This window comes from Ananas comosus, linkage group 17 (assembly GCF_001540865.1).
Source record: "Ananas comosus cultivar F153 linkage group 17, ASM154086v1, whole genome shotgun sequence".
In the NCBI taxonomy this organism is placed as follows: Eukaryota; Viridiplantae; Streptophyta; class Magnoliopsida; order Poales; family Bromeliaceae; genus Ananas; species Ananas comosus.
The window spans coordinates 1,002,100-1,028,004 of NC_033637.1; the positions used below are offsets into that span (position 1 = coordinate 1,002,100).

At 37.4% G+C, this 25,905-nt stretch overlaps 4 protein-coding genes and 1 non-coding gene across 9 annotated transcripts; 1 reads left to right on the plus strand and 4 right to left on the minus strand.

Moving 5' to 3' along the window:
• On the minus strand, positions 5,255–8,956 carry LOC109723599 (thioredoxin Y, chloroplastic). 2 transcript variants are annotated; one of them, XR_002219710.1, is made up of 5 exons: positions 8,668–8,955; positions 6,942–7,030; positions 6,195–6,372; positions 5,908–6,034; positions 5,255–5,781 (listed from the first exon to the last, which is right to left on the minus strand). XR_002219710.1 is itself a non-coding variant. In XM_020252035.1 (5 exons), exons 1-4 carry the CDS (start codon positions 8,842–8,844, stop codon positions 5,969–5,971), a joined length of 510 nt encoding a protein of 169 aa, XP_020107624.1. In that variant the 5' UTR covers positions 8,845–8,956; the 3' UTR covers positions 5,255–5,781; positions 5,937–5,968. The 2 variants fall into 2 exon arrangements, 1 of the variants encoding a protein (XP_020107624.1); XM_020252035.1 differs by having other exon boundaries at positions 5,937–6,034; positions 8,668–8,956.
• Positions 9,863–10,500, minus strand: LOC109723600 (egg cell-secreted protein 1.2-like). Its single transcript, XM_020252036.1, has one exon. It carries the CDS (start codon positions 10,426–10,428, stop codon positions 9,952–9,954), a length of 477 nt encoding a protein of 158 aa, XP_020107625.1. The 5' UTR covers positions 10,429–10,500; the 3' UTR covers positions 9,863–9,951.
• On the minus strand, positions 12,507–18,179 carry LOC109722652 (ribonuclease P protein subunit p25-like protein). 3 transcript variants are annotated; one of them, XM_020250754.1, is made up of 9 exons: positions 18,061–18,179; positions 17,803–17,925; positions 15,305–15,385; positions 15,081–15,169; positions 14,920–14,994; positions 14,277–14,338; positions 14,124–14,180; positions 13,349–13,621; positions 12,507–12,961 (listed from the first exon to the last, which is right to left on the minus strand). In XM_020250754.1, the coding sequence occupies exons 2-9, from the start codon at positions 17,923–17,925 to the stop codon at positions 12,897–12,899; spliced, it is 825 nt and encodes a 274-aa protein (XP_020106343.1). In that variant the 5' UTR covers positions 18,061–18,179; the 3' UTR covers positions 12,507–12,896. The 3 variants fall into 3 exon arrangements, with proteins under 3 accessions (XP_020106343.1, XP_020106345.1, XP_020106344.1); XM_020250756.1 differs by lacking the exons at positions 17,803–17,925; positions 18,061–18,179 and adding an exon at positions 17,778–17,802; XM_020250755.1 differs by lacking the exons at positions 17,803–17,925; positions 18,061–18,179 and adding an exon at positions 17,215–17,339.
• Positions 18,989–22,097, plus strand: LOC109723577 (5-formyltetrahydrofolate cyclo-ligase-like protein COG0212). 2 transcript variants are annotated; one of them, XM_020252008.1, is made up of 6 exons: positions 18,989–19,461; positions 19,845–19,935; positions 20,475–20,701; positions 20,988–21,063; positions 21,596–21,721; positions 21,798–22,097. In XM_020252008.1, exons 1-6 carry the CDS (start codon positions 19,039–19,041, stop codon positions 21,944–21,946), a joined length of 1,092 nt encoding a protein of 363 aa, XP_020107597.1. In that variant the 5' UTR covers positions 18,989–19,038; the 3' UTR covers positions 21,947–22,097. The 2 variants fall into 2 exon arrangements, with proteins under 2 accessions (XP_020107597.1, XP_020107598.1); XM_020252009.1 differs by having other exon boundaries at positions 21,596–21,684.
• On the minus strand, positions 22,592–22,665 carry TRNAN-GUU. Its single transcript has one exon. It is a non-coding gene; the product is annotated as a tRNA-Asn (tRNA).

The window sequence follows — 25,905 nt, forward strand, 5'->3', positions numbered from 1 at the left end:
AACAGTGAGAAATTTATAAGCACCAAGTGTTTAATAATTTTAAAAGCACCGTAGTCGGACCCGCAAACTATTTCTAATATTTGTATCTAGCATATTATATTACATAATTCATCAAAAAATAATTTAAATAATTTTAAACATATGATAATTGAATAATCTAAATTTTAAAGTTTTCAAAACATTAAAAACTTTTGAGAGCTCAAACTCCAGCAAATTCATAAACGTTGTGGGTAAATACAAGACACCTCCGGCTGCAAATTACCGCGTCTTCGAAGCGTCCGCCGTGTTTAAGATTCCGAGAACGGAGAAATCTTTGCAGAAAAAGACATTCTAAAACATGCCAAGTCATTATCCGAATTGAATCGCATCTGACCGTCAGATCTCAATCAGACGGGTCGACGCGCGACCACCACATCCAATCAAACAAGGACCGCGCATTTTAACCGCACGTTCTTTCCCTACGCTTCAGCTTCTGCGAACTCAGGACCCGGCTCTAACAACGAATCAAATATAGCCACGTAATCTGGTCGAATTGAATGGTCCAACTCCACGTCTATTGTTTGTAGTACACTCCAACTCCTGCCAACTCCGTGGACCTCACAAAATGGTGGTCGGGGCCCACAGAGATAATTGTGGTCGGTGCGGGCCCCACAAAACAAAGGCACTTGTAGGAAAGGGGTTTGGCAAAAAAAAAAAAAAAAAAAAAAAAAAAAAAAATCACTCACACCGGACCATCAATAATACGTTAACCATCTTTTTTTTTTAAAAATTCAAAATATATTTTTTTATTAATTATGATGGGACGAGTAAATTCAAATAATGCAATTTAAGTTGAGGACATTTCATCAGCAATATAAGTAGTGGATTCTAGAATTTTTTTTCCACAATATATTAGTTATATTACTGATGTGATGTCTCCAATTAATGGAATTGTCTCTCCTGGATTCACTTTTTCCATGATGATTAATAGAAAAATATTTGCTACTGATAATACGGTGTAAGTGTGACATTAGGCTTCCTTTAGGTATGGGTTTTTTCTTTTTTGAAAAAACAATTATCTGAAACGTCATTTCACGTGTTTGGGCCGTTAGTGGGCCCATGAAAGATGGTGTCGGCAAAGGGCAATCTTTCGGGAATATGCCTCAGGCATCTTTGTCGACGTACGGTGGGTCCCCACGTTGTGTTATCAGTCACCAGAAACTGTTACAGTTAATCCGCGGCATTAGGACGTTAACTTTTTTTCTTTTTTTCTTTTTTTAAATTCCCGCTCCTTTTTCATTAAGGCCCGAAACTACATGGAAAGTGAGTTAGTCGTCACTTTAATAAAATCTGATGGAAACAGTTTCGTTAGTCATGTTATTTATCCTGTGACTAAATTTTAAAATTTCGCATTGTAGTGTAAAAATAATTCACTCAAATATTTAATATTAGATTTAACAAAGGATACAGTCTTTAAAAGTAGGGGTATAGAGAAGAATTTGAGATCTAAAGTGGAAAAAATCTATAAAGTTTGTTCATTACAAGACTATATATATATATTTGAGGATTTACTATAATATTTTCTCTTATATAAGTATGGAAATTGTATTTTGTCAAAAAACAATATATCATCCTTTGACAGAGCCTAGCACGCCTAGATTTGAAAAGTATATTATGTGATTATTAGTTTACAACCTTTTCCACAGTGCGTGGATTTACATGGAGAAAGAATTTCCATGAGGTTTATTTCGATATCATAAGGTGAGACATGTACTATCATGGTGTCTATGTGTACATCCATTTGGATTTTTATTTATTTTATTTATTTCAACATCATATAGGTCATTTGGATGCCCAGTTCAAAGATTCTTTTTTTTCTATCCTTTTCTCTCTCACTAATTAACCAAATTTAATTCGCTAAGCTGTCTTATATATTAAACATAATTAAGGTACTATTTTACCATAAGTGTTGTATTTCTTTTCTTTTCTTTTATTTAATGTGGTAGGTGGTTAGAGAATAAAGAGTGAGCTTATACCAAAGTATTACTATATTAATATCAGGCATTCATGGAGCTAAAATGGAGAATATGTTCAATGAACTCTTCCATCTTTTCGGTCTTAATTGCTCAATAAAGAATATTTTCTTACTTTTAAGCCATCATCATCATACAACAAAAAATAATTTTTGTTTTGAAAACACAATATATAAGATGATTTGTTTGAACACCCAAATACATTATTAGGCAATAATTTATATATATTATGCAAAAATGATTATAGTATGTTATTATCGTTATAAATAGAGAGAGAAAAATAAATTCTGATGGTGCTTTTAACATGCAAATCTCAAAGGGAGGTGGGGGTTTTATTATTCGTACTGACACAGAAAGTTTATTCTGTGCAGGGGCAGCCCAATTCATGACTACGTCGGCCTTACATGTGGAGGCCATCGCTCTGCTCGAGACGTTGAAGGAGGCGATCAAGCGTGGAATCTCTAAAGCTATAGTTGAAATAAACTCTCAAAACTTGTTATCTTATGTTAGTTCACAGATTGAACCTCCTTGGCGACTCCAAAATATCATTGACCGATGCACATCTCTGACGAAGCATTTGCAGCAGTGTATTTTTGTTAAAATATATCGTAAAGCCAATAGGGCCGCTGATTATTTAACAAGTCATGCGCTTAATTCAAGAAGTAAACTGGTTTTTGATTCTACCAGTCACCTTCTCATAGACTTTGTTAGGATACTTTTTGAAGACTTTGCAGGTAGAGTCTTTTTGAGCAAAGTGTAATCGATTTTTGCTTTTAATAAATTAGCTTGTTGGCTCTTTCGACCAAAAAAAAAAAAAAGAAAAAAAAAGAGAGAGAAAAATAGAAACAGGTGTACGTGGGACGTGGCGACCGCATCTGAGCACGAGGATTTGGTGAGTCGGATGTGGAAATTAAATGTGGTCTGTAGTTTGCAAGCTAAACGACGAACCTAATCAACATTATTATGGAAAGGACCGGGTCAAATCAATTAAACAGTGCAAGCCATGTGGGTGGTGGAGAGACGTGCCGCGTAGTTGATCCACACAAATGCATAGTCTTAGCTTGATTGGATAATGATTAATTGGCTCAGGGCACATATTTTTGAGGGGAAAAGGATTAATTTGAATAATGAGCATATTTATTTACATAGGCTAATTGCTATCACGTCTACAATATCATTGAAATGCCTTAATGGATAAAATAAAAACAAAAGATTTATTATTGGATTATGGAACTGATGCATCCAATGCATATGTAACGGTATCCCATGGATAGTAATTAGTGTCCTCCTTGGACAAAAATATCTCAACTACTTGGATTAAAATATCTCAACTTATTGATAGTGGATTGTTGATGCTGTGCGTATGGGTTGATCCAACTTCTTTATTATTATTATTATTATTATTTAAATCTTTTCCCCTTTTCCTTTTTCTGTGGTGGTAATGGATTGTTGATGCTGTGCGTATGGGTTGATCCAACTTCTTTATTATTATTATTATTATTATTTAAATCTTTTCCCTTTTCCTTTTTCTGGGGTGGTTGCCAAAAGTTTGATGTTTCTTGATCACAGAAACGAAATGTCGGCCCGTTAATAGATGTAGGGAAATTACACCTACCCACTATTAAACTTGCCCAGCTCCTTTCATGGCATCTCTCGTAACCATTACATGGAACATGGGTACCAAGTCACTCATGGACCGAGCCAATCAAAATCCAGTAACGTGGGAGGGGAAATTGCTTGCAGTTTTTTTTTTTTTTTTTTTAGAGAGAGAAAGGCGTGCTATCCGTTTCGTTTATTTCTTTTGAAAATAAATTTACTTGAAAATATAAATCAATTAGAGTTCGAATTTGAGATCTCGGGTACCAACCACCAAACTTTTTGCTATTAGCGTTAGGGGCAGTCGGTGAAATTGCTTGCATATTGATGTTTGAAAATCAATACATCCTCTCGTGTTTGAAAATCTTGTTACCCACTCCCCCAAACAAGACTGCAAAACTATATCTTACTGGGGAAAAATTGCATGGCTATTATTTTAGTTAAAATGTCAACGTACAAATTGCATGTGACTATGATTTGAGTTAAATTGTCTAGTACACCAGTGTCTCTGGGGTTAATGATGTATTTAAGAGAAGCATACAAGGTATTAGAAAACAAATATTGGATCAGAGTGCCTAACCGCATACAGATGCACTAAGCACGGTAGTGTCATCGGAAAGTCCCAAATGGGGCAGAAGGAAACTGCAAGGTGTTTAATTTTTCAGAGTTCCCGACAAAACTTAATTAAATATGCACTTTTCAGTTGCTATGTGTAATAAGAGAAAAATAAGTATGAATCGGATTGAAAAATGGAATCTTAATTAATTTCTCAAAAACAAAAAAGGTCAAAGCTTGTTAATTTATCCAGAAAGGAAGTAGGAGAAATTTGCCTAACATGCAGCTAACTATGTCCAAACCGAGTCTCATATAAGTAGATGTACCAAAATTGAAGGTAAAGGAATAGAAATTTGCAAATCCAAAATTACATTTCTTTTTTAGTTAAAGAAAATATGTATGTTTCTTCACTTTGATTCATAGTTGCGGTACTAGGGATCAACTTCACAATTAAACATAAAACACTGTTTAAACTGATCAGATTCATGCATAAAGACACATTGGCTACTTAGATTTATGTCGTATTTAGTAATTCAGGGTGTAAGTTGCACTATTGGAAAGAACCTGTCGACACAGAACAAAAGATTCATACAAGTTCTTTTTCTAAAAAAAGGAAAAGGCCTAATTAGTGGTCTCTTTTTTAAAAGCAGAGAATCCAGAATTTCATGATTAGTGCTGTGGCATGCTCAAATTCGACCTGCCCCACATAAAGTACGGAAAAGAAAAAAACAAAACAAAATAGAAGTTTGAGGAAAATAGAAAAATTGCACAAACTTCTGATCTATAATATCAAAATACTGGCCCCAGGATAACAAATGTTGCTTAGTAAGCAACACAAAGATATAGATCGGATTAAAACACAGGAATATCTGCTAAAATGCTTTAGATTTATCCAACCTCACAATAGAACTCCCTCTACTAGGCTGGCCTTTGTTTTTTTCGTTTATGAGCCTTTCCAAATGTCGCGATAAAAGAGCTAATATCATAAGTGAACTTGGAGATGACAGTGCAAGTCATTATAAATATTCATTCTTCCGCATGCAACAGAGAAATCAATTCACAGCACATTCAAGGCAAAGCATAGCACATCATTAAAATGGTAATAGGCGATATTGACATGATTTACTGAATAGTTGCGTGAGACACAGCATATTCTCCATAGACAGAATCCACAGCTGAGGAAGTGAATGAAGAAGCGATAATCTAATCAAGATGGATTTGGGAAAAAAAAAAAAAGCTCCTCTTCAAGCCCTCGCAAACAGTCTATTTTTAATACTCAAACTAGGTAGAACTAAAGCTTGATTTTGGCCCTAGAAAAGCCTGATCCTCATTTCAAGTGGCTATCAGTTGGACGTATTAATCGTTAGGCTTTTATGGTCAGATCAATCAAAGACAGTACGAACGAGTGAGGTGATAATAAATACTCCAGAATTTCTTTGTTGAATGTATCTTCTGAATACAATGGTATCAGAAAAAAGACATTAAACAGAAGAATAATTAAATTATATTTCCCTGTCTAGCATATTTTGGAACTATGTCACGAATTCCTCTACTGCATGTTTTCGTGCAGCATCCCATCATCCCAACTCCTGACTATTAATGAATAATTCAAACACGCCTGGACAAAAGAGTAACGGATATAAACCAACAGACATAAAAACATCTAAGCAGTCAACCCTAAAAATAAACTAATTTCTCATCAAAGGGACTATTAAAAATAAGCTAGTCAAAGAGTAAAGATTACCAAGTATAACGCTGAAATGAGATGCTCACCACTATGCTACAGCGGAATTTCTTTTATATTCTCACTGTGTGACCTTAAGAGCGCTCTCAATTCGCTGAATGAGCTGATTAGCAGGCAGTGCTCCTTCCTGCATATTAACCAGAACAAACAAGAATAAGCAAGGAAGAATATTGGCATGAATAAAGGACAAAACTTATGCAGGATCTAGATGTTGGAATAATATGCAATTCTAAAAGAATAATATGCAATTCTAAAACTATTATAGACAAAGTTGGTTGCAAGCTTACAAAACGATCACATGGCTTCCCGTCCCTAAAGATGATGAAAGTAGGCAGTGCTTCAATTCTGTAGCGGTTCGCAATACTCACATACTTCTCTGTATCAATTTTGACCACTTGAATTTTGTCTTTTAACTTTTCACTAACTTCTTCTAGAACAGGAACCATGAATTGGCAAGGGCCGCACCTGAAAACAACATCATTTCAACGGCATAGAAGGAGAAGTATAAAGCAATATTCACCTGGTACAAAATGAGAGAATGCTGTATATTTCTTAGACAGTTAACATGTTATCTGCCCCTATCAGTAGGAAAAAGGGTTTTGACATGAAAAGAACAGGAGAAGATGTGCTAGGTAAAATAGTTTGTTTGTCACAAGGAGCTTAGCTCACTTGTTACAATACTCGCCGATATATGCATTAAATTTTGGAAGGAATATGGAAACTTAACATCATTAAGAGCCTTCTGAAAAGATAATATGGACTGTACTGCTGAGTTATTGCCCATATAAACTGAGCGCTTTATCTCAATCAAACAAATCAGTTAATTGTTTGGCCACAAAGAGACCTTAAAAATTTAGATATCATCTTTATGACTCGGATCTTGAAACTTGGGCCTAACATGAGTTAATCTCATCTGATAGAACGTTCAATAGAAAAAAAATGAAAAGAAAAGAGAAAGGAGAGACCTAGCCAACAGAACAGACTTAAAAAAGATTCACAAGTGCTTGCAACAGAAACAGAAGTCAAATGCTTACCAGGTTGCATAAAAATCAACCAGCACAGGCTTATCTGATTTTTCCAACAGTTCATCAAATGAAGAAAATGTTTGCTTCCTCGCTTCAACCTGTAAAATTATCCAAAAGAAAGGCTTAATACAAAGTTTCAGCCGAAAAAAAGGCACTTAGATGTTTTCTATCTAGTACAGGTGCATTGGGTAAATGTAAAATCAGTACAGCCTGATTAATAGAAAGAAACACACTTACTTTGCAATGGTCCATCTGTACGATCTTTCTTTCAGTTGCCAGACGATAATGTCAGCAAATTATAGATCAAAAAGATAAAGCACATCATCTTTCAGATGGTTAAATAATCCATATGGAACTTTTTAGTTTATAGTCAAAGCATATCCACTATTTGAAGTAAGGCCTTGGTTTCAAGAAACACGATGGTATGCAGCATTTGGGAAGCAACAGCACTAATCTTGGACCAGCTCAAAGATTACCAGGTCAGTATAGGACGACCACAATACTACACAAGTCCTATTATAGCAAATGGTGTACAATTAACACTTTTCTTTCTGATATTAATGCATAATATGCATGCCCAAAGTTATAGAAACCTAAAAGGATTACTGATGTAGCAAGTAGCACGTAAAGGAAGAAAAGTAATAAACACTGTGACGTAATAACATGTGCTACAACATGGCCAAAAAACCCAGCAACACACATTTCTAATACAATATGCAGTTTCAACTACATCATTCTAGATCAGCTTCCTTATATTGAGGATTACATTCATGAGCTGCAAATTTGAGAATGCCATTGCCACTCGGAAGACATTCTAATACATCAAAATCATTGTAGTTCTTCATGTTTACAATTTTTTTTTCTTCATAGGTTCCTCCCGACCAACTCCTACATAGATTTTAACCACTCCATTGAGGTCTACACAAACACCTAGATAAACAAACACTGGAGCAAAATCAGCTAGTATAAAATCTCATAGTTTGCCTGAAACTTTCTGAGTCTTCACAGTCATCCCTTTTGACTGTCCAGCTAAACCCAAGGAATCAGGAGCAAGAAAGCTTACTGAACATTAGTCTCTCTCTCTCTCTCTCTCTCTCTCTCTCTCTCTCTCTCTCTAAAATTTGACTGCCAAATTTCAAAGTTACCACTGATTTATGGCAAGTAACATGCTTCCTAGATTTCATTTATTTTAGTGTATTATAATAGCAGTATAAGATATTCCAACAGCTATAACAAGAAGTTATCGCTGGAGAGTGCAACTAAGAACAATGGGAAGTAAAAACAAAATGAGGGAAAATCAAGTCAAATCTAAATTATTAATAACAAAAGCATGCTCCAATACTGCCTATCTACAATGCTTTGCTCAGTTACAGCACAAAGGGGAATCCAAATTAATTTAACTAATGTAGCTATCTTTGAGTATTTCGATCAATTTCCAACAGTAGCTTTCGAATAGGGTTAGTAATTCTTCGAATATAATAAATAGAGTAGAGTTACATAGAATGCAGTCATCTTATAGGACAACCAAAAGAGTAATTTACCAATCCATACAGAGCAGAAACATCAAGTAGTCTCAAATCCATTGAATTAATCATCTTCTACAAGTACCAAACGAGTAACGAACAAACCTAACAGAGTCGAAACATCAAATAGCCTCAGATCCTATAATCTCACAATCGCAAACAATCCAAAAAGAGGAAAAAGTCAGAATTATTCGATTGAAGAGGAGAATCACCCGAGGAACAACTTGGCGCTGGGGAAGCGCGGAGAGCCTCCGAATCCTCGCCGTGGAGCGGCGGAGCGGCGCGCAACGCAGCGATCTCGAGGCGGAGAGCTTGGTGGAGTCGAGAAGGGCGATCGAACGGCCGAGGTTGCACGACGGAGAAGGCGATGTGATGGAGTACGCCGCCATTTTCTAGGGTTTCTTCTTCTTCTTCTTCTTCTTCCTCCTCCTCTCGCTTGCTTCGCTTTCCTTCTCGCGTAAAATCGTTCCCCGAAGTTATCGGAGAGACGGGGATGGGTTCGGCTACGCATATTTATCGTCTTCGGCAAGTAATGAGTGGCAAAAAGGATAAACGTGCTTCGCACGTGACCGCGAACCGAGAAGGCACGCATCGGTTTTTCGTCATGACGATTTTGCCCCTGCGAGAGCGTTCGACATTCTCTACCGCACATGGTGCACCAACTCACCCCGTGCACGGTGCACTACACCATTCCTTCTTCAATCCACGCAATCATGTAGTTTAGTTTCAAGTTTGATTTAGGCGCCGGTTAAGATTAATTATCCTACAATAAGCGAATCATATTCTTTTTTTTTGTTTTAATGCGGTTGAGAGGTTGGATTTGAGTTTTGCGTGCTTGTTGAATATTTTCTAGCGACATAAGTTTACTCATAATGGACGGTGGCATTAATAAGTCTTGTTTTCGATAGCCTGATTAATTTGAAAATTTTAATAAGATTGTTGCAAAGTTATAAAATCATGCTATTTGAGATCAAAATATGATGAAAATTCAATATTATTAGTTATAATACATCCTAACATATCAGTGCCACACTGCCATTTAACTAAGATATACTGGCACCAAATAATATGCTGAATTTGCATCTGCTTCCAAATAGTAAAACAAAAATTAATTTATTTTAACTTCAATATATTCCAATTTCCCTCGAATTGAATTCAATCGAATTAGTTCGTTTGCTCTGAAATCATTTGAACTCTGTTCATATCTGATTTCCAAACAGAGTAATATCTTTGTGGAATTTTTGTTCCTCTCTGATAAGTTGATTCAGGTCATATCACATGTCTACATATATATCAGATATATATTTTATGTCAATCCAGTGTATATTCAGTAATCCAGTAATTTAAGCTGATGGAAACAAAAAAAAGACAGAAACATGCACTAGAATTTATTTATCTGATTCACTCAAGCATGTGGAATTAACACCACATGAAAACAGCCCATGCACGTGGAAGCTAAAGCAACACACCGATCCCTTAATTCCCCACTGCTTTTCTCAGTTCCCCGGAGCGCGGAGCAACGCGGGGGCCGCGGCGGGCGCGCCGGAGGGGGTTGTGGGGAGCGGCGCGAAGGGTGGTGGGGCGGCGGCGGCCTCGGCGTCGCAGTAGCCTCGTAGGATGTCGCCCTCCTGGGCGGTGAAGCCGAGGGAGGTGAGCATGGAGGGCCAGCAGTGGAGGGTGATGGTGCGGATGGCGCGGCAGCAGTCGTAGCCGAGGTACGACTCGCCGTTGAGGAAGAAGAGAACTATCTCGTTGGTGCACGACCGCAGCTCCAGCAATGCATTCCAGCAGTCCACCAGGCCCCCGCCCACGCCCTGCAGCCGCGCTTCCAATGCCAAGCTCTCGGGGTGCGCCGTCGCAGCCTGCGGCGCTGCCGCCACTTGTGTGAGATCGCGGCGTGCAGAGACGGCGGCAACGAGAGCAGCGATCGCGAGGGCGAGAGCGAGAGTTTTGGGGACGAGTAGCGACCTCATGGCTGTGTATTAATTAATAATGAATATAATTAACTAATATTGATGTGGTTATATGTGGACTTGGGGAAGAGAAGGGGGTGTGGCGTTGTTTATATAGAGATGGGTGGGCGTTGTTGGGTGTTTTGTAACTCATGGGAGGTGAGGAGAGGAGAAGGCGAAGATGAGGAGGTTAATTTTGAAACGTTTGTAGAAGGTGAACAGCTTTTGGATATAGAGAATGATGGCCTTTTGAGAGTATTGGCACTAATAGGCCATCATGGGCCGTGGACCGCGCTAGCATATTTTAATGGGCTGTAAGAGTATCGCGCGTGGCGCAAGCTTTGGCACTAATGGGCAATTGGCCGTGGGCCGTGCTAAATGTCTTTTATTTCCCTTTTTTATTTTTTGGTTTTACTTGATTTTTGTCAACTAGCATATTCTAAATTTCTAATGTAGTTTTAGGTGATGTAGGTGCGTACCGTGAGGACCGAGGAGAAATATTGAAGCCGGAAAGCAGTAAGTGTTGTCTAATCAACTGCTCGAACTATTTGACTAGAAAATTTACCGTGTCAAACTCACACCATATCATCAACAATAAATCAATTACATCTCTTTTTTTTAAAAAAAATAATGAAAATATTTGTTTTATAATTATAATGTGATGGATAAATTCAAAAAGAAGTATTTAATTAGTTGAGAACACCGTATCACCAATATAACTAATGCATTAAAATTTTTTTTTTTATTTGAATGTGTTCGCATTAATTGTGATCTACACCTATTGATATTGTGATCATTTTCTTCAGTAGGAAAAGAGAAAAGGGCCAAAAAAAAAAGAAAGAAAAAAAAGCAAAAAAAGGAAAAGAGTACGAATGGCAGCTAGCTTGGAGCTAGGATAATAGGACAGCTTGGACAACAGCGTCCAGTACCTCTTCCTGGAAAAGAGAGAATAATAGTCTAGTTGTATTTTTCTCATTGTCTTTTCTCCCTCTGTCCCACCCATTCACCGGATCTACATCACTTTTAGTTGTTTTGGATGCTCTGAGTTGCTGTGAAATTTTGCATGCTCTGAGCTGCGTGATACAACATTAACACACTGAGAAGCATCTAAATGCGGGGTCCAACACGTCATAGCGGTTCTCACAGGTATAAAGATAATTAGATGTGGTCTATCACATTCCTTTTTAACTACCTTTTAGTGGAGATTAAACTGTGACGATAAGGCAAATGATTTTTCATTCTCTCCTGTTATGCAGGAAAGAATTTTGGACGATCGGGAGCACGGAGATGGAAACTACTTCAAATAGGCTCGATTTTGTGCAGGTTTGCTTGTACTTTTATTTATTCCAAAGATGCTAGAATATTCTGTGGCGACTGCAAAGCGCTTCTGTTGCAAAATTTTTTGATCATTTATTCCAAAAAGGGACAATTTTGGTTTCAATTGTTCCGTCATGACTCATGACCACTGACTGGTCCCTTATTTTGGGACTGATATTTTTAAAGTCTAGATGATTAAAATTAGACAGACTGAAGCTTGCTGTCTTTTGTGGTGCAGAAAAGAGTGGCTATGGTCATGAAGAAGGCAAATCATGATGATTGCCTTCGGGATCATTCTTTTCATTTATTCCTTTTGTTTTGGTTTTCTTCACGTAGATAATTTGTGCGTGACTTGTATTCATCTTGAATCATAGCAGAGCGCACAAATTAACATTTGGTAGAAATTTCAATATTGAACTTAGAATAACGATGATAATCTAGGCTGAAAGCTAGTTTGAAATGTTTTTGTAAGCTATAACATCAGCTGAATTATGTTCCAGCAGCTGATGCGGTCTTGCTTTATCATTGCTACGATGACTCTCTCCTTCCGAGCTTTGCTTAGATGCAAGTGGTTTTTTAAACATCTAAAACCCACCTCAAGCTCAAATATAAATATTAATCATAAATGCAGCATAGATTGGTGATGCTCTTAAACAACGTCGGTAGCCCAGGCGATGATGCATCAAGTGCGCTATAGACTTGAAGCCCACTCAGACTTCCTGAAGAATAATATAGTAGATGCCATGAGATGGTTTTAAAGCCATAATGAAAAGGCCGAACAATTGAAATGAGGTAATTTTATTTTAATAAATATACTAGAAGAAAAATAATAAATCATACCAACCGTCTATTCCAAGAATAAAAGAATGCACTGACCTACTCTATTCCCTGCAAAGCATACACAGATTGTACAATTCACTACTGTTGACATAAGAGCAGATAATTGAAAAAAAATACACCTAGGACCCCCACTAAAAACCACAACCATCCTCATCCACAAGAGGATCGCACCAAATGATCATAATTAAAATTACAATCCATCTGAAGGGAAAAATAACACCAAGAACTCCAACAGGTTGACATACTAGGACGAGCACAGCACAAAGATAAATATCCATCTTGAGATGCAGATGAGAGGCAATGCGATTGCATATGGTATCGGTCCTGGCGATCTATGCTCGGCCGCGACCACGCCAGCCACCCCCACGCCCTCGGCCTCTTCCTCCCCTGCCACGCCCTACAACTCGACCACAAAACAACAGTCATTAGCATAAGACCAAGTTCGGACAGAAGCTCTGTGAATCAAACTATTAAAGCCTCTCAGAAAAAATTAAAATAAAAAATGAAGTACCACGAATTCTACAGAAATTCTCAATATTGCAGATTTCTGAAATCTTTTTGTATACAAAAACAAAAACAGGGCAATTAAAGAAACTTTTTAAAAGTGTAGCAGCCCAAAAAATGACCAACTAAAGTGAAAAAATAGCTAGTATTCCATCGTCAAAGGTGAGAAAATAACGTTTTGTGTGATAGACCCATAGCACATAACCAACAATCAAATGCCAAAGTAATGTTCGAGGAGCCACGCATCACATATAAATAAATTAGTAGATGAGCTGCTCACCGCGTCCTTGTGGAGGGGGTATGTCTGTCTCAGCACCATCATATCCACCACCCTGTTCTTCTTGTTCTTGCACCTCCATGTCTCCACTGCCATCATAGTAATTCCCTTCGCCTCCTCTTCCTCCTCCATAGGGACCGCGCCCTCTCCCACGCCCTCCTCTCCCTCTCCCACCACCATATCCATATCCACTCCCTCTCCCTCCACCATAGCCACCACGTCCACCCTCCCAGTTTCCATCCACATCATAACCAGCAGCCCCATTCATCATTACCCCTGGATTAGAAGAAGCATAGGTCAAATGATAAAAATCAAGATAAAAGGAGCAACAAGGATTGATCTACAACACAGTTCCCTACTTGAACATAACAATGAAACATCACTACCAAGGTCACGCATGTGGTATGGTATGCAGCACCCAAGGGCAAGAGTCTTATAACCAGATTTGGCAAGATTTATTTTTTCCATAGCAAAGAAATGAACATCCCATTAATTATATGCAATGAAGACTCATCACAGGCATTGACAAATACAAAATCTAGGCAAGTACTATGACACCAGTACTAGTCGCAACCATGTGATAATAACACCATATATGCTACATGCAAGATCAACTAGTGAAAAAAAAAAAATTTGTCAAGGGGCTCCTGCACTAACATGCCCGAGGTACATGGTAACTCAGATAAAATGTCCACATTGTTCAACTCACAACTACAATGAATTTAATATAAACATGAACATTTTATATATAAGTTTTGGGTGTGAGTAGAGTATTTACCTCTACCCCTGCCCCTTCCACGGCCTCGTCCTCTTCCACGACTGCTAGGTACAGGTTCTGCAAACATGTGTTCAGAGAACTATGTCGCTTAAGAATGAAAGAAAAAATAATTTGCAACAGGGAAAACAAACAATGTCTGATCCAACATTTTACCTCCTCCGTAATCAAAGTTGGTCAATGGTTTCACCTGATCGGCTGGTATGGGTGGCTGGTACCTGAGAAAAATCAAATCATCATATGAATAAAGAAATTTGCTTCCAAAATAGTAATATATCACCCCACATCCTAAAAAGTCCAAGCATATTGGCATTGCTATCATATTTCACCTCGAAATTTCGGATACATCCTCTTATGTCTATGCCAGAACATACTGGGTGATGACAATAGCATCACAATGATGGTGCCAAACAAATTCTCACATGGACTTACGACAAATTCATATGAAAACCATAGGAAGAAAGGTAGTAAGTATGGACACTTGCTATTTGTAAACCAAGGTGTTACCTGTTTAAAACTTATCATAAACAAACATCCAACATTTGTATATAAGTGCTTGTAGCCAAAAGAAAAAAAAACACTTTGTGAAATAAATGCAGTCAATAAGCGGCTGCTTCATGTGCTCTTAATATTAGAATCATCCTTGAGATCACAGCAGGCATAAGAAGATTATATAAGTGATAATTTTTCTCTAGCTAGATGATTAATTAAAAAAAAAATCTACACTCACAACATAACCCAATCCCCATAATTATCTCTTTATACTTTTTATTGAGCAGAAGTAAAAGCTCCAACTTACCCTGGAGAGGATGTATCAAGTTCCTTCTTGGACAATGTTATAGTTATCATTGACACATGGCGGATTGTCTCAAGACTGTCCCAAGATTTTAAAAAAAAAAGGTGTTAGCTCTGATACACACAACATAACAAAAGATAATAGGAATTGCATGTGGTACTTACGGGAGAAGGCCTTCTTCCAATGGCTCCCACGTGTCAGTGATATCAGCAGATTCAATAGATGTGTTCTGATGCAGACCCTCAATCCTTCTCTGTAAAACAAAATAGAACTATCTAATTGAGTAAATTTGTCACTTGTCGAAGATTAAAATGGAAAGAAGAGTCACATATAACAGCTTGCCAGGGCAAGCTGTTAAGCCTATGTAGAAAAGGAAGGAGTCGGTGACCTTGATCAACTCCACGATCATAATTGTTTTATTGATGGCTCTTCCCATGGCTTTCATGATGATTTCATTATACTCCTTTTCCTATAAATAGCAGGGGATATGATTAATACAAAGCAATAACCAACGAAACAAGGTGATGATAATTGCCAGCAAGATTTCTCCAGAGCATGGGTACCAGGGATCTTATACAACAGAGCTAAAACAGGAAACATAGTAGCCCAAGAGTCACACAAATAACATAGAGCAAGACTCTGAAGTCGAATTTTCACAATTTCAAAGGGCCGAATCTCATTTTTCTATAAACTATCTAGAATGTGGAAGATAGGAATTACAAACGAAAAGCTTCACCGAAACACTTTTTGCAACAAATATGTAGATACACAAAGTTCTTCAACTTTAAGAAAAAAGATTCAGGAAGTTTGCACGAGCATCAATACACCCACAATGATCACAATTGTCACTTCATGTCGCATGTCTAACCCAGTTTCCATTCAACTAAAAGCGACAGGCTTCACCAAAATACCATAATAGTCTTGCTAAGTAATCTGGCTTTACTTAGGACCGTGGAGGAAGATGTACTCAAAAGTTAGCAGATAAACTTTCAAGTATCAAACCACTATAGAAAAAGCTAATTAAGTAAAGCCAGATCAACTCTTCCTACATCAACCTATGACCAAACTATTACCTGCTTAACACAATTTGATTTTGATTAAAACACTACATGTAAAAATCAAATACTAAATTTGGCCATTTTATTAAAAACTAAAAATGTATCAAATCATATATTAATTGAATCTCAGCACAAATTCACCTAAAAATATCTTCCGAAATCTACATCAAAGATTTTAATGTTGACCACGAATTCGAGACAATCTTGTATTTTAAACTTGAGGGCAAATTAATACCAAATAAATCTACCTGGATTAACTAAATTTTCTGAAAATAGAAGGATTTATATGAAAAACCATCTTCCCATTCCTTGCTGCATGGGCTGCTATATGGAGGCCCATATATGTTGACACCGACCCACCATATGTCAACATGCATGTTCCAATGGATCTACTTAAGCCCATCTCTCTCTCTCTCTCTCTCTCTCTCTGACCCGGGGCCGAGGAGGTGGTTGAGGAGGTAGAAAAATTTATTGCTTGGACTAGGTGTGAGAAGTTCAGACACCAATATAGGTATGTTGAGCCCATATTTTAATTTTCATAATCATTGTGTTTCATTTAGGTTTTGATTCGGCCAAATAAGCAAATTTGGCTGATTTTTATGGTTGTCTACTGAATCAAACTACAAGTTTAAAGAATTGTTGGACTTAAACTATAAATAGATAGGGTTGTCTGCTAGACCAATTAACTATAAATAGATTGGGTTGTCTGCTAGACCAATTAACTATAAATAGATTGGGTTGTCTGCTAGACCAAACTACAATTCCAAAAAGTTGCTCGACCAAACTGTAAATAGATTGTAACTTTGGCGTATACGGCGTTATTGGATTCGTTTAACATGTGGAATCTGATTTTTCAGGCACAATAGGTAGAAAAATTCTCTAAGATGAGTGTAATCTAAAGAAAAAGTATCTTTGATAAATATTTTCACAAAAAATATATTGATTGTTACTATTTCTAGAATAGCATAATACCTCGTGAGAAACTATAATTACTGGGTCTAATTAGTGGCACAAATGGTAAATAATTGGAAATAGTAACAATCAATATATTTTTTGTGAAAATATTTATCAAAGATACTTTTTCTTTAGATTACACTNTGATTGTTACTATTTCTAGAATAGCATAATACCTCGTGAGAAACTATAATTACTGGGTCTAATTAGTGGCACAAATGGTAAATAATTGGAAATAGACAAAGAATAAAAAAGTACAGAGAAATAGCAGCTGAAACTATTATACCTCTACATGCATTTGAGTAGTATGGCTTCTCATGAGATATTTATGCCTCTAATTAGACCCAGTAAATATAGCTTTTCACGAGATATTACTCTTTCTTACGAGGTATTTGTGCCTCAGCTCATTATACCGACTAGAGAACTTTATTAGTTTCTTGCCTCCTATTGTTTAAATAATTTCAGACAAAGTCAGAGATAAGGGACTGGCTGTGCGCGACCACGTGGCGAGATTTTGACGAGTTAGACAGATATAGCTTGATTTGTGAACCTCATTTTTTTAAAAAAATATATGTATAAAGCAAGTACTGTGACTTAAAAGTTGTGATAAAATTTATGGTTGCAGAGTTAAATCTAATTGTAGATGTTGGTCCATTCTATTTGTCATTTTAATGTTGTACTTTATAAATTATAAAATTTGTAAATAGATTCTGCGGTTTGACGCCTTGCACGTACAGGAAAGAATCTAAGTTGATTTGCACTAACCATAGCTATCCATACTTCATTAATTAATTTCTAAGTCAACTCAAAAATTTAGAGTCGTAATCCAAATCATGATGAGATTGGCACCTCCAAAAGGAAAGAGAAGGATCACCTCAAGCAAAGTCGTCGCATAACTGATGTAATTCCTTACTCTTCCTTGAGCGGTGATCCTTATCTCGTTCTCGTTGATCGGCGTCTCATCTCGCGGCTTCTCCACCCTCGTGTACCGATCCATCTACAAATCCATCCGAACAAACGCAAACAAAGGAATCAAGACCTCAAAACCCTAATTCCTCAGCGGAAGAACACGGCGCCGGCTCCGACGAGGAGAGGTTTCGTGAGAGGAGGGACTAGGGTTAGGGTTTCGTACCTTTCTCGCGGAGGGGGAAGGGGGATTCGCTCGTGATTCGCTCGATTCCGTTCGAAGGACAAGGATTTTGGTGGACCACGGCGATACTTTATAATAGGAGATGACGGTTGAAGATAGGGTTCGAGTCGAAATCGGACTCGGTAAACCCGATCACGTGAGGGGAGGGATGAGGAAGCGGCACCAATGGGGATTTGACACGTGGAGAGCTTTTCAATTATTTAAAAGCGACGCAAAGTACATCCTTACACTATCGGCCGAGCTACGGAAAGCTGTATGATTTGAGGGTTTTCCAACATGACATGATGACATCATCGAGCCTTTGGGATGCAAACGGGCGGATCAGGGGCGGAAGGCTTTCTCATCCTGTTTCATTTCTTGTCGAAACGGGACGATTTCAAAACGAGCTATTTTTATTTTATTTTTAATTTTCACTTATCACTTCTTCGAGACGGATAAAAAAGAAAGTGAATTTTTAAAAATTCTTTGATAGATTGGGACGAATTGAAAGAAGAAAAGAATCTTTCACCTCTTACTTTATTTACTTAGCGGATCAAAACAGATTCGAAACGAGATATAATTTTTATATATTTTTTATTCCTACTTATTGTCTTATTCGGAACAGGAGCTCCATCAATTCGGATCTGTTTGCATCCCTATTAAGGTGCGCTTTTTGGTCACGCTGCAATGCGCCCGGTTGCTACTGTCTGTTTCGTGTGGGCTTTTATAGTGATTTGCTGTAGCCTAAGCAGTGGTATTTGGGCTTTGGGGCAGTTTTGGATTTGACTAGTGAAAAGCCCATACAAGCCGCAACCTCCATCCGCTCTAATTTTCAAACCCGGCCCGAGCCCAAAAGTCCGGTAGGGCCCAAAGCGCCTACCCAAATACGGCCCATTGGACCTAGCCTTATTTAGTTCTGTTCAATCGCTCATTCGCTCCCGTCTCCACGTCCTACCACTCTCCACCGCGCTCCCGCGTGCTATGCCTCTCACTCTCCCCCACCGCTTCGCGTGGCCGCACGCCGCTCCCCTCGTCGCCCTCGCCGCGACCCCCACTCCCTCCCCTCTCGTCCCCGCGCGTCGCCGCGCATCCTCTTCGATCGCTCGCGCCGCCGCAAGAGTGGACGACTCGTCCTTCGACGCCGCCGCTTTCGAGGCCGAGCGCCTCCGCCTCGACGCCGAGGCGCGCGCGTCCATGGCCTCCGCCGCCGCCGCCGCAGCCGCCGCCGGAGACGGGGGAGAGGATGCGTCAGAGCACGAGGGACACGGCGATCCGAAGGCGTGGAAGTGGAGGATCCGGAAGAGGGTTTGGGATCTCATGGAGGCGGAGGGGATTGCCCGGAACCCTCGCCCCGTCCACCACCGGATCCCTAATTTCGCCGGGGCCGCCGACGCGGCCGATAAGGTCCCTTTCCCCCTCTCTATTTCCCTCCTCCTTCGACGTCACTGTTAATTTCGTACTCAGTTTAGCTTAGTATGGTTAGGGCTAGCTTTCCAAACTACGGCAATGTAATTGAAGTGAACTTGTTAAGTTGTTTGCTCTAGTGATGCATAGAGATCATTACCTGAGATGAGAATTTAGAAATTATGATGACAATATTTGCAATTCCTCGAGAATCGAATACCGATTATGTGGTACTCATTTCACATTGTTCGGAGTTGATGTGTAGTAGTTGGTTGGTTGTGTTTGACATCCTCTCTTATGCTATCAGTGATGTTATCATTAGTTGTATTAAAATTTTTAGCTTTGGTTGCTCACTGAAGCCATATAACCATTTGTTCTGTAAGTTAGGGAGATTGGAAGTGTTTCAGAATGCGCAATGTGTAAAGGTCAATCCCGACTCTCCTCAGAAGCAAGTTCGCTTCTTAACCCTTGCAGGTTAGCCATCTATAGATTATTCTCAATGATATCACATACTACAATACTACAATGGGTACAAGCACTGTTAAAGGTTCAAGTTCCACCAACATGCTGGTACTTTTGAAGGCTTAAAATTGTAAATATGCAACAGCTTTCATAGCTCCAAAGCATCCAAACTAGAAGTTTGTCTTTTATCACTAACTCCAAAGCAACTGCTTTCAATAGTACTTTTTACCATAAGAGCTTACTGGTATTAATAACTTTTTTGAGTGAAAATGAGAAAATCTATCAAATTTCTCTGTTACTGGAAGAAATACTCTCTGACTTTATGTGGACCGAAGTTCTATATTCTGAGGGAGCTTATCTGAGAATTCTCTGAATCAGAAGTAATGAAAAGTCTGGTAGTAAAATTAAAAATTTAAGAGCTCGAATACATCTTTTAAATTATGGTATAGTTCGGGTATTATATGTATATTATTACTTTTTTGTTTTGCACTTGAACATCCTAATGTTTCAGTTTGGATTTTTCTAACCAGTGTCTTAATTGGATTGCACAGGTGGGAAGAAGCTGTTGACCCCACAACCGCGACTTAGGACTGGATTCTTTTCAGTTTTAGAATCTCGAATGTTACCTTCTGGTGCTATAGCAGAGGCATGTACTTCTGTGGGGGCTGCTAAATATGGTAGGCCTATTGGTCTTGATGAGAAAATAGAAGTGGATCTGATTGTTATTGGGTCAGTTGCAGTTGATCCAAGAACTGGAGCACGACTTGGGAAGGGCGAGGTATTTAACTAGACCTGCTAGAAGAAGCATATGCCTCTTTTATGGTTGCTAAAAGGACAGATAACTTTCTACTACATAAACACAAGCTTCAAATAGATATTTCAGCTTATTTTCTCTGATCTTCTTAAGTTTTTGTTTCTTAGGGGTATTTTGACTATTTTTCATATGGATTTACTATCTGCAATGAAGCGTGGTTTCTTTATTACACAATGACTCTATCTGATGTGATTGTGTTGTAGCCTATGAATATCCGTGAGCTCACCGAATTAAGTTGCTGTAAATGCAGGGGTTTGCCGAGCTCGAATATGGAATGCTTCGTTTCATGGGGGCTATTGATGACACAACCATTGTTGTAACATCTGGTAAGTTCACTTCCCTGTTTTTTCCTGTAGTCTTTTTCATGTTTCTGATGTGTCAAAGAGTAGAAATTGTGAGTGCTCATTAGGATCTAGTTTGATTTTCGAGGCCCTTTGGACATTATCTGCTGGTGACATAACAGAGAGGTTTCCATCTGATCGACAGAATACACTACTGAAGCACGCAATCAAATTGTTGCTGCAGCATACTAGGGGGAAGTGAAAATGGTGCTTCTCCTGTAATGTATATATCTTAGGATAATCGGAGCTCACTTTCAATGTAAATACCTTAGGATAACCAAATGCACAGAACAATGATACATTTAATAGCTAATGTTGTTCTTCTTCATTGTTTATAGATGAGCAACCTGTAAATTTGCTTCATTTTGTAGCACTTTGACGGGAAATTATTTTTGCTTTGCTGGAAGAAGCAGAGACCATGTTCATTCAATGTTATTTGAATTCGTCTTAGAAGGAAATTTGATGTGCTAGTATTTTAATCACTCTGCTGCACTATTTATCTCGAATTATGTTGCAGTGCACGACAAGCAATTAGTGGATGACATCCCAGTTGAAAAACTTTTAATCCACGACGTACCGGTCGACATTATCTGCACTCCAACTCAGGTCATTTTCACCAATACTACTATCCCGAAGCCGCAAGGTTTGAATAAGATTCCATGCTTCTTCATTTCTTGCAGTATAAATTTATGCCTGAATTGACAGACTTCTAACTGTAGGAATTTATTGGGAAAAATTATCACCGGAGAAGCTGGGCCAAATCCGTATTCTCAGAGAGCTCAAAAAGCGTATAGAGCGAGAGACTGGCGAAGTGCTTCCTTGTGGGCCTTCTGAGAAACTTCCTCCCACAGCTCACCGGAGACGATAGCAAGAGGATTTTCTTTTTCCTTTTCCAAAATTGTAATAAAATTGATATGCCTATGTGGTGCACGTTCTAGATGATTGTCCCTTTACTTTTTCTTTTTTTGGCTGTTGAAAATCGATACTCCTATTATCTATAAAAGAGTAATTCCGTATGATTATTTCTGTCAAATAGCTTGCTAAGATGGTGGTTTTTCTTTACTTGCAATTGAGTAAACATGCTAAAACTTACGAAGTAGATATAACTCCGAGATATGATTACTCTTATTTGGGAAACACTATTCATACAAGCATAGAATATCATCTACCCTGGTCAGAAGAACCTAAGTAAATCATTTCAGCGGAGAACAAGGATAAAATTCTGACTTTTAGCTAATTAAATGATCAGATGATAGCCAACAACTCATATAAAGGCAATTTAATGTGCAGGACTGAATTAGTTGACTTAGTGAAAAGCAAAAAATAAAACATTCAATGCAGAAACCAGGGTAAAAATCAGTCTTCTAACTAATTAAACAATCAGATGATAGCAAACAACCCATACAAAGGATTATCAAAGGGTAAAGGTCCAAGAAATTAGATGATCCAATTCATAGGAAGGAACTGAATTATTTGATTTCCTGAAAAAAAAAATAAAAAAAGCAAAAAATAACGCTAGAAGAAGGGCTTGAACCTTCGACCTTGTGGTTAACAGCCACACGCTCTAACCAACTGAGCTACTCCAGCTTTACATTAATAATGTTGTTTCCAATATAAAAGTATATAATAATGATTCTAGTTATCTTAACACTAAGTCCTAATTTGGCATATGGTATATCTTCTCTATCTTACACTAGTAAACAAGAGCAAATTCGAGTGGATATGGTCCGGTCCGATTCACCTCGACCGGCTAGAGGAAGGATCTATTTTTTATTTTCTTTGGTTGTCACCATCTGCTAGATATTTTTTGATTTTCTGACCAGGCTATCGAGAACTCTACGTCGGCCCAAATTTGGTTATAGAAATTTTATGTGGGGAGAGCAGATCAAATTTTGTGCAAAAGTAAACCCAGCTTGAGTAAGACTGAATTAATTGTAACTGTCGGTGAAAAGGACCGTACAATATAAAAAGTTTGGATAGAACAGTAACATGTTAGACCTTTTCAATGATTGAACAATAGGCCTAATAATTGTTAGTTTTGACCAATCACTGTAGATAAACTTTTATCCATCTTGGACTGAGTTCAAGCCCAAATTTAATTTAACGAACCTAATGGCTAGTTAAACCATGCATCAAATAATACAAATTGAGTTCATTAGGTGGGTGTGAACCGAATTTTTTTTTATTACAACTTGACTAAGTAATAACCTAGTTTTTTATTCAAAGAGTCCCATCCATTATTACCACTCTTGGTTGTGTAAATAAAATGAATTTTCCAGTTATCTATAGCTTTCAATTCAATCTTCTGATCCTTATTAAATTTTATTGATGTTTACTTGCTTTTTCTTATTTAAATAAATATTAATCTCAATTACATCAAATTGATTACTACATTTTTTAAATTAAACTATCAAAAATCATAAGATATCTTAGTATTAATTTAAATAAATTGTAAAATCAATACTCTTAATGCTAACACATTGTCCTACAAAATAATAGAAAAAGACAGGAAAATAAATATATATATAGCATTTAAATTATAATTCCAAACTATATTTTTCAATACAAAAAAAAATATTTATTTCAATACTTATGGAAAATAAACAGAGACAAGGAAACCTTTATCTTATATAAAAATTGTTTCCGCGAAACATTTAATTTTCGTATATTATTTTAATACACTTGCAGAAGAAACGGACGAGACGATTAGAACACGACATTTTTGCTCCGAACAAAAAATTATGAGATTTTTGAGCCGTTCCACGTCATCGATGACGTACACATGATGACGTCATACAAGGGTGTGACCAGATGTTGGGAGCACATGGTTCACGAGGCGTAGGGGCTACGTGGCAACATCTGAGTGGTACGAGGTAGTCGGTTGACGTGGTGCGCCCACGTGGGAACGAAGACGAGGTCAAACTACCTTAATTCCTAAGTAAAAAAGGTCGGTAAAATTGAATCGAGACCCCTCTACTATACGCCGATCTAAAAGAGCACCCTCATCTACATATATGTACTATAATTTATTTATTTATAGACACAACTTTTAATTTTTTATAACCAGATAAGTTTAGCTAAATAAATTAAGATTTGCCATACTAATTAACAATTCTCTCAAATTCACTAGCTTAAACTATTTTATAGCAAGTAATACTAGATTATATAACTACTAATAGATAATTAAACTACTTTATTTAATAATTTTTAATTTAATTAACTATAAAATTTTAATAAGAAAAAAGTTTAGAAAAGTGTCGATTAAACAGATTAAATTTGAGGAATATTTTAGAATCTCTGATTGTTGAGGGGTCCGCGTTCATTCTAATGTTGAAGGTTTAGCTATGAATTAATATAGAGCGATGCTATCTTTACAACCACATTTTAGTTATAATCTTATCATGTTTTTATTCCAAGACTAAAATTTTAAAAAATAGGTCCAACTTTCTGCCTCATGACAATAGGTCCAGAATACTAGTAAGTTGAGTTGGATGTGCCAAATAAGGTGAATGGAGGTATGGTTCATAAGAGATCTAACGACAAGAGACCCAACAATAAACTCAATGTTCGCTATTTATTATTGGGGTAAAATAGGTCAAATTTTCTGTCTCATTATAATAGACTAAAAAAACTAATAAGCCAAGTTGGGTGAGCTTAATAAGTTAAGTGAAAATGTGATTCACAAAAAACCTAACAGCAAGAGACTTAATAATAGACCTAATGTCTAGGTGAGTTGAGTCAGGTAGAAGTCCGCAAGAGCTGCAGTTGAGCCCCTAAATGCAATGAGTGCATCCTTCCTATCAGCACGTACTTTTGGGATACTTGGTTAATGCTTACGATCTCTTACATGTGCGTTTCATGGTTTCTACAAATGTGACATTTTTTTTGAGAAAAAAATATCACGCTACATGATACATTCATTGAAATGATATATTTAACTGCACAAAGTGAGAGGGATAGTTGGTTAATGCTTACCATCCACTCTTACGTGTGCGTTTCATGGCTTCTATAGGTATCACATTTTTTTTTGGAGAAATTTAATTAGGAGCAGTGCCCCCAAGCCGACCTCCTGGGTCCAATGAATTACGTAAGCATTTTCTGTGCAATGATGTCATATGTAAGAAGAAGAGTATTTTTCCGTAAGAAGAAGAGTTAAAGATGGGATTTGTTGAGTTTGGTCAAATTTAATTTAGTGAACAATGACTACATTAAATAAATATATTCATCTGATATAGTAGTAGCTAACGTTATCCATCTATATTGTATCATGTTTATTATTATAATACTAATGGCACCATTCTTTTATAGTTTGAGTGTTTCGTGTATCGCATTAGTTTATTAAAGAATATGAGATTTTGAATTTGAATAGCAGTTATTTAGTGGACAATCTGGCTCAGAAAAGAGTAAACGATTCTTTTGCCGTGCTTTCAAACATCTTAAACAGTGGGACCGAGTTTGTTTTTCTCTACCTATCCTTATTGCTGCGATATGATAGGAACGTAGTGCTCCATTGATGCCTGTTATACATTCCATATTAGGGATGGGTGCGGATACGCAAAATTTTATCCGAATTCGAATTCGAATTCGAATGGAGCGAATTTATTCGATACTAAATGGATATGGTTTCAGATATAAATATCGAAAATAAAAATCTGAGGGATATGAATGTGGATATGGATTTTGATTGTACCCGGTCCGAATTCGAACCCGACCCGAACCCGAATTTATTTTACATTATATATAATATGTATATAAAAATTTGATATTATATTTGAATTTATATTTTAAAAATTTAAATTTAATATAATATATTTTGAAATATTGAAA

Bases quoted from the DNA above. Each gene is read 5' to 3' on its own strand.
- LOC109723599 (XM_020252035.1), bottom strand. From the start codon at position 8,844: ATGGCGGCGTACTCCATCACATCGCCTTCTCCGTCGTGCAACCTCGGC. The intron at 7,031-8,667 runs GTGATTCTCCTC...ATAATTTTACAG, and splicing joins AGCGCCAAGTTGTTCCTCGG to GTTGAAGCGAGGAAGCAAAC. The intron at 6,373-6,941 runs GTAAGCATTTGA...TGTTGTTTTCAG, and splicing joins GTTGATTTTTATGCAACCTG to GTGCGGCCCTTGCCAATTCA.
- LOC109723600 (XM_020252036.1), bottom strand. From the start codon at position 10,428: ATGAGGTCGCTACTCGTCCCCAAAACTCTCGCTCTCGCCCTCGCGATC.
- LOC109722652 (XM_020250754.1), bottom strand. From the start codon at position 17,925: ATGGATCGGTACACGAGGGTGGAGAAGCCGCGAGATGAGACGCCGATC. The intron at 14,339-14,919 runs GTAAGTTGGAGC...GATTTTTCTCAG, and splicing joins CTTGATACATCCTCTCCAGG to GTACCAGCCACCCATACCAG. The intron at 12,962-13,348 runs GTGAGCAGCTCA...GTCGAGTTGTAG, and splicing joins ACCCCCTCCACAAGGACGCG to GGCGTGGCAGGGGAGGAAGA.
- LOC109723577 (XM_020252008.1), top strand. From the start codon at position 19,039: ATGCCTCTCACTCTCCCCCACCGCTTCGCGTGGCCGCACGCCGCTCCC. The intron at 19,936-20,474 runs GTTAGCCATCTA...TGGATTGCACAG, and splicing joins TCGCTTCTTAACCCTTGCAG to GTGGGAAGAAGCTGTTGACC. The intron at 21,064-21,595 runs GTAAGTTCACTT...ATTATGTTGCAG, and splicing joins AACCATTGTTGTAACATCTG to TGCACGACAAGCAATTAGTG.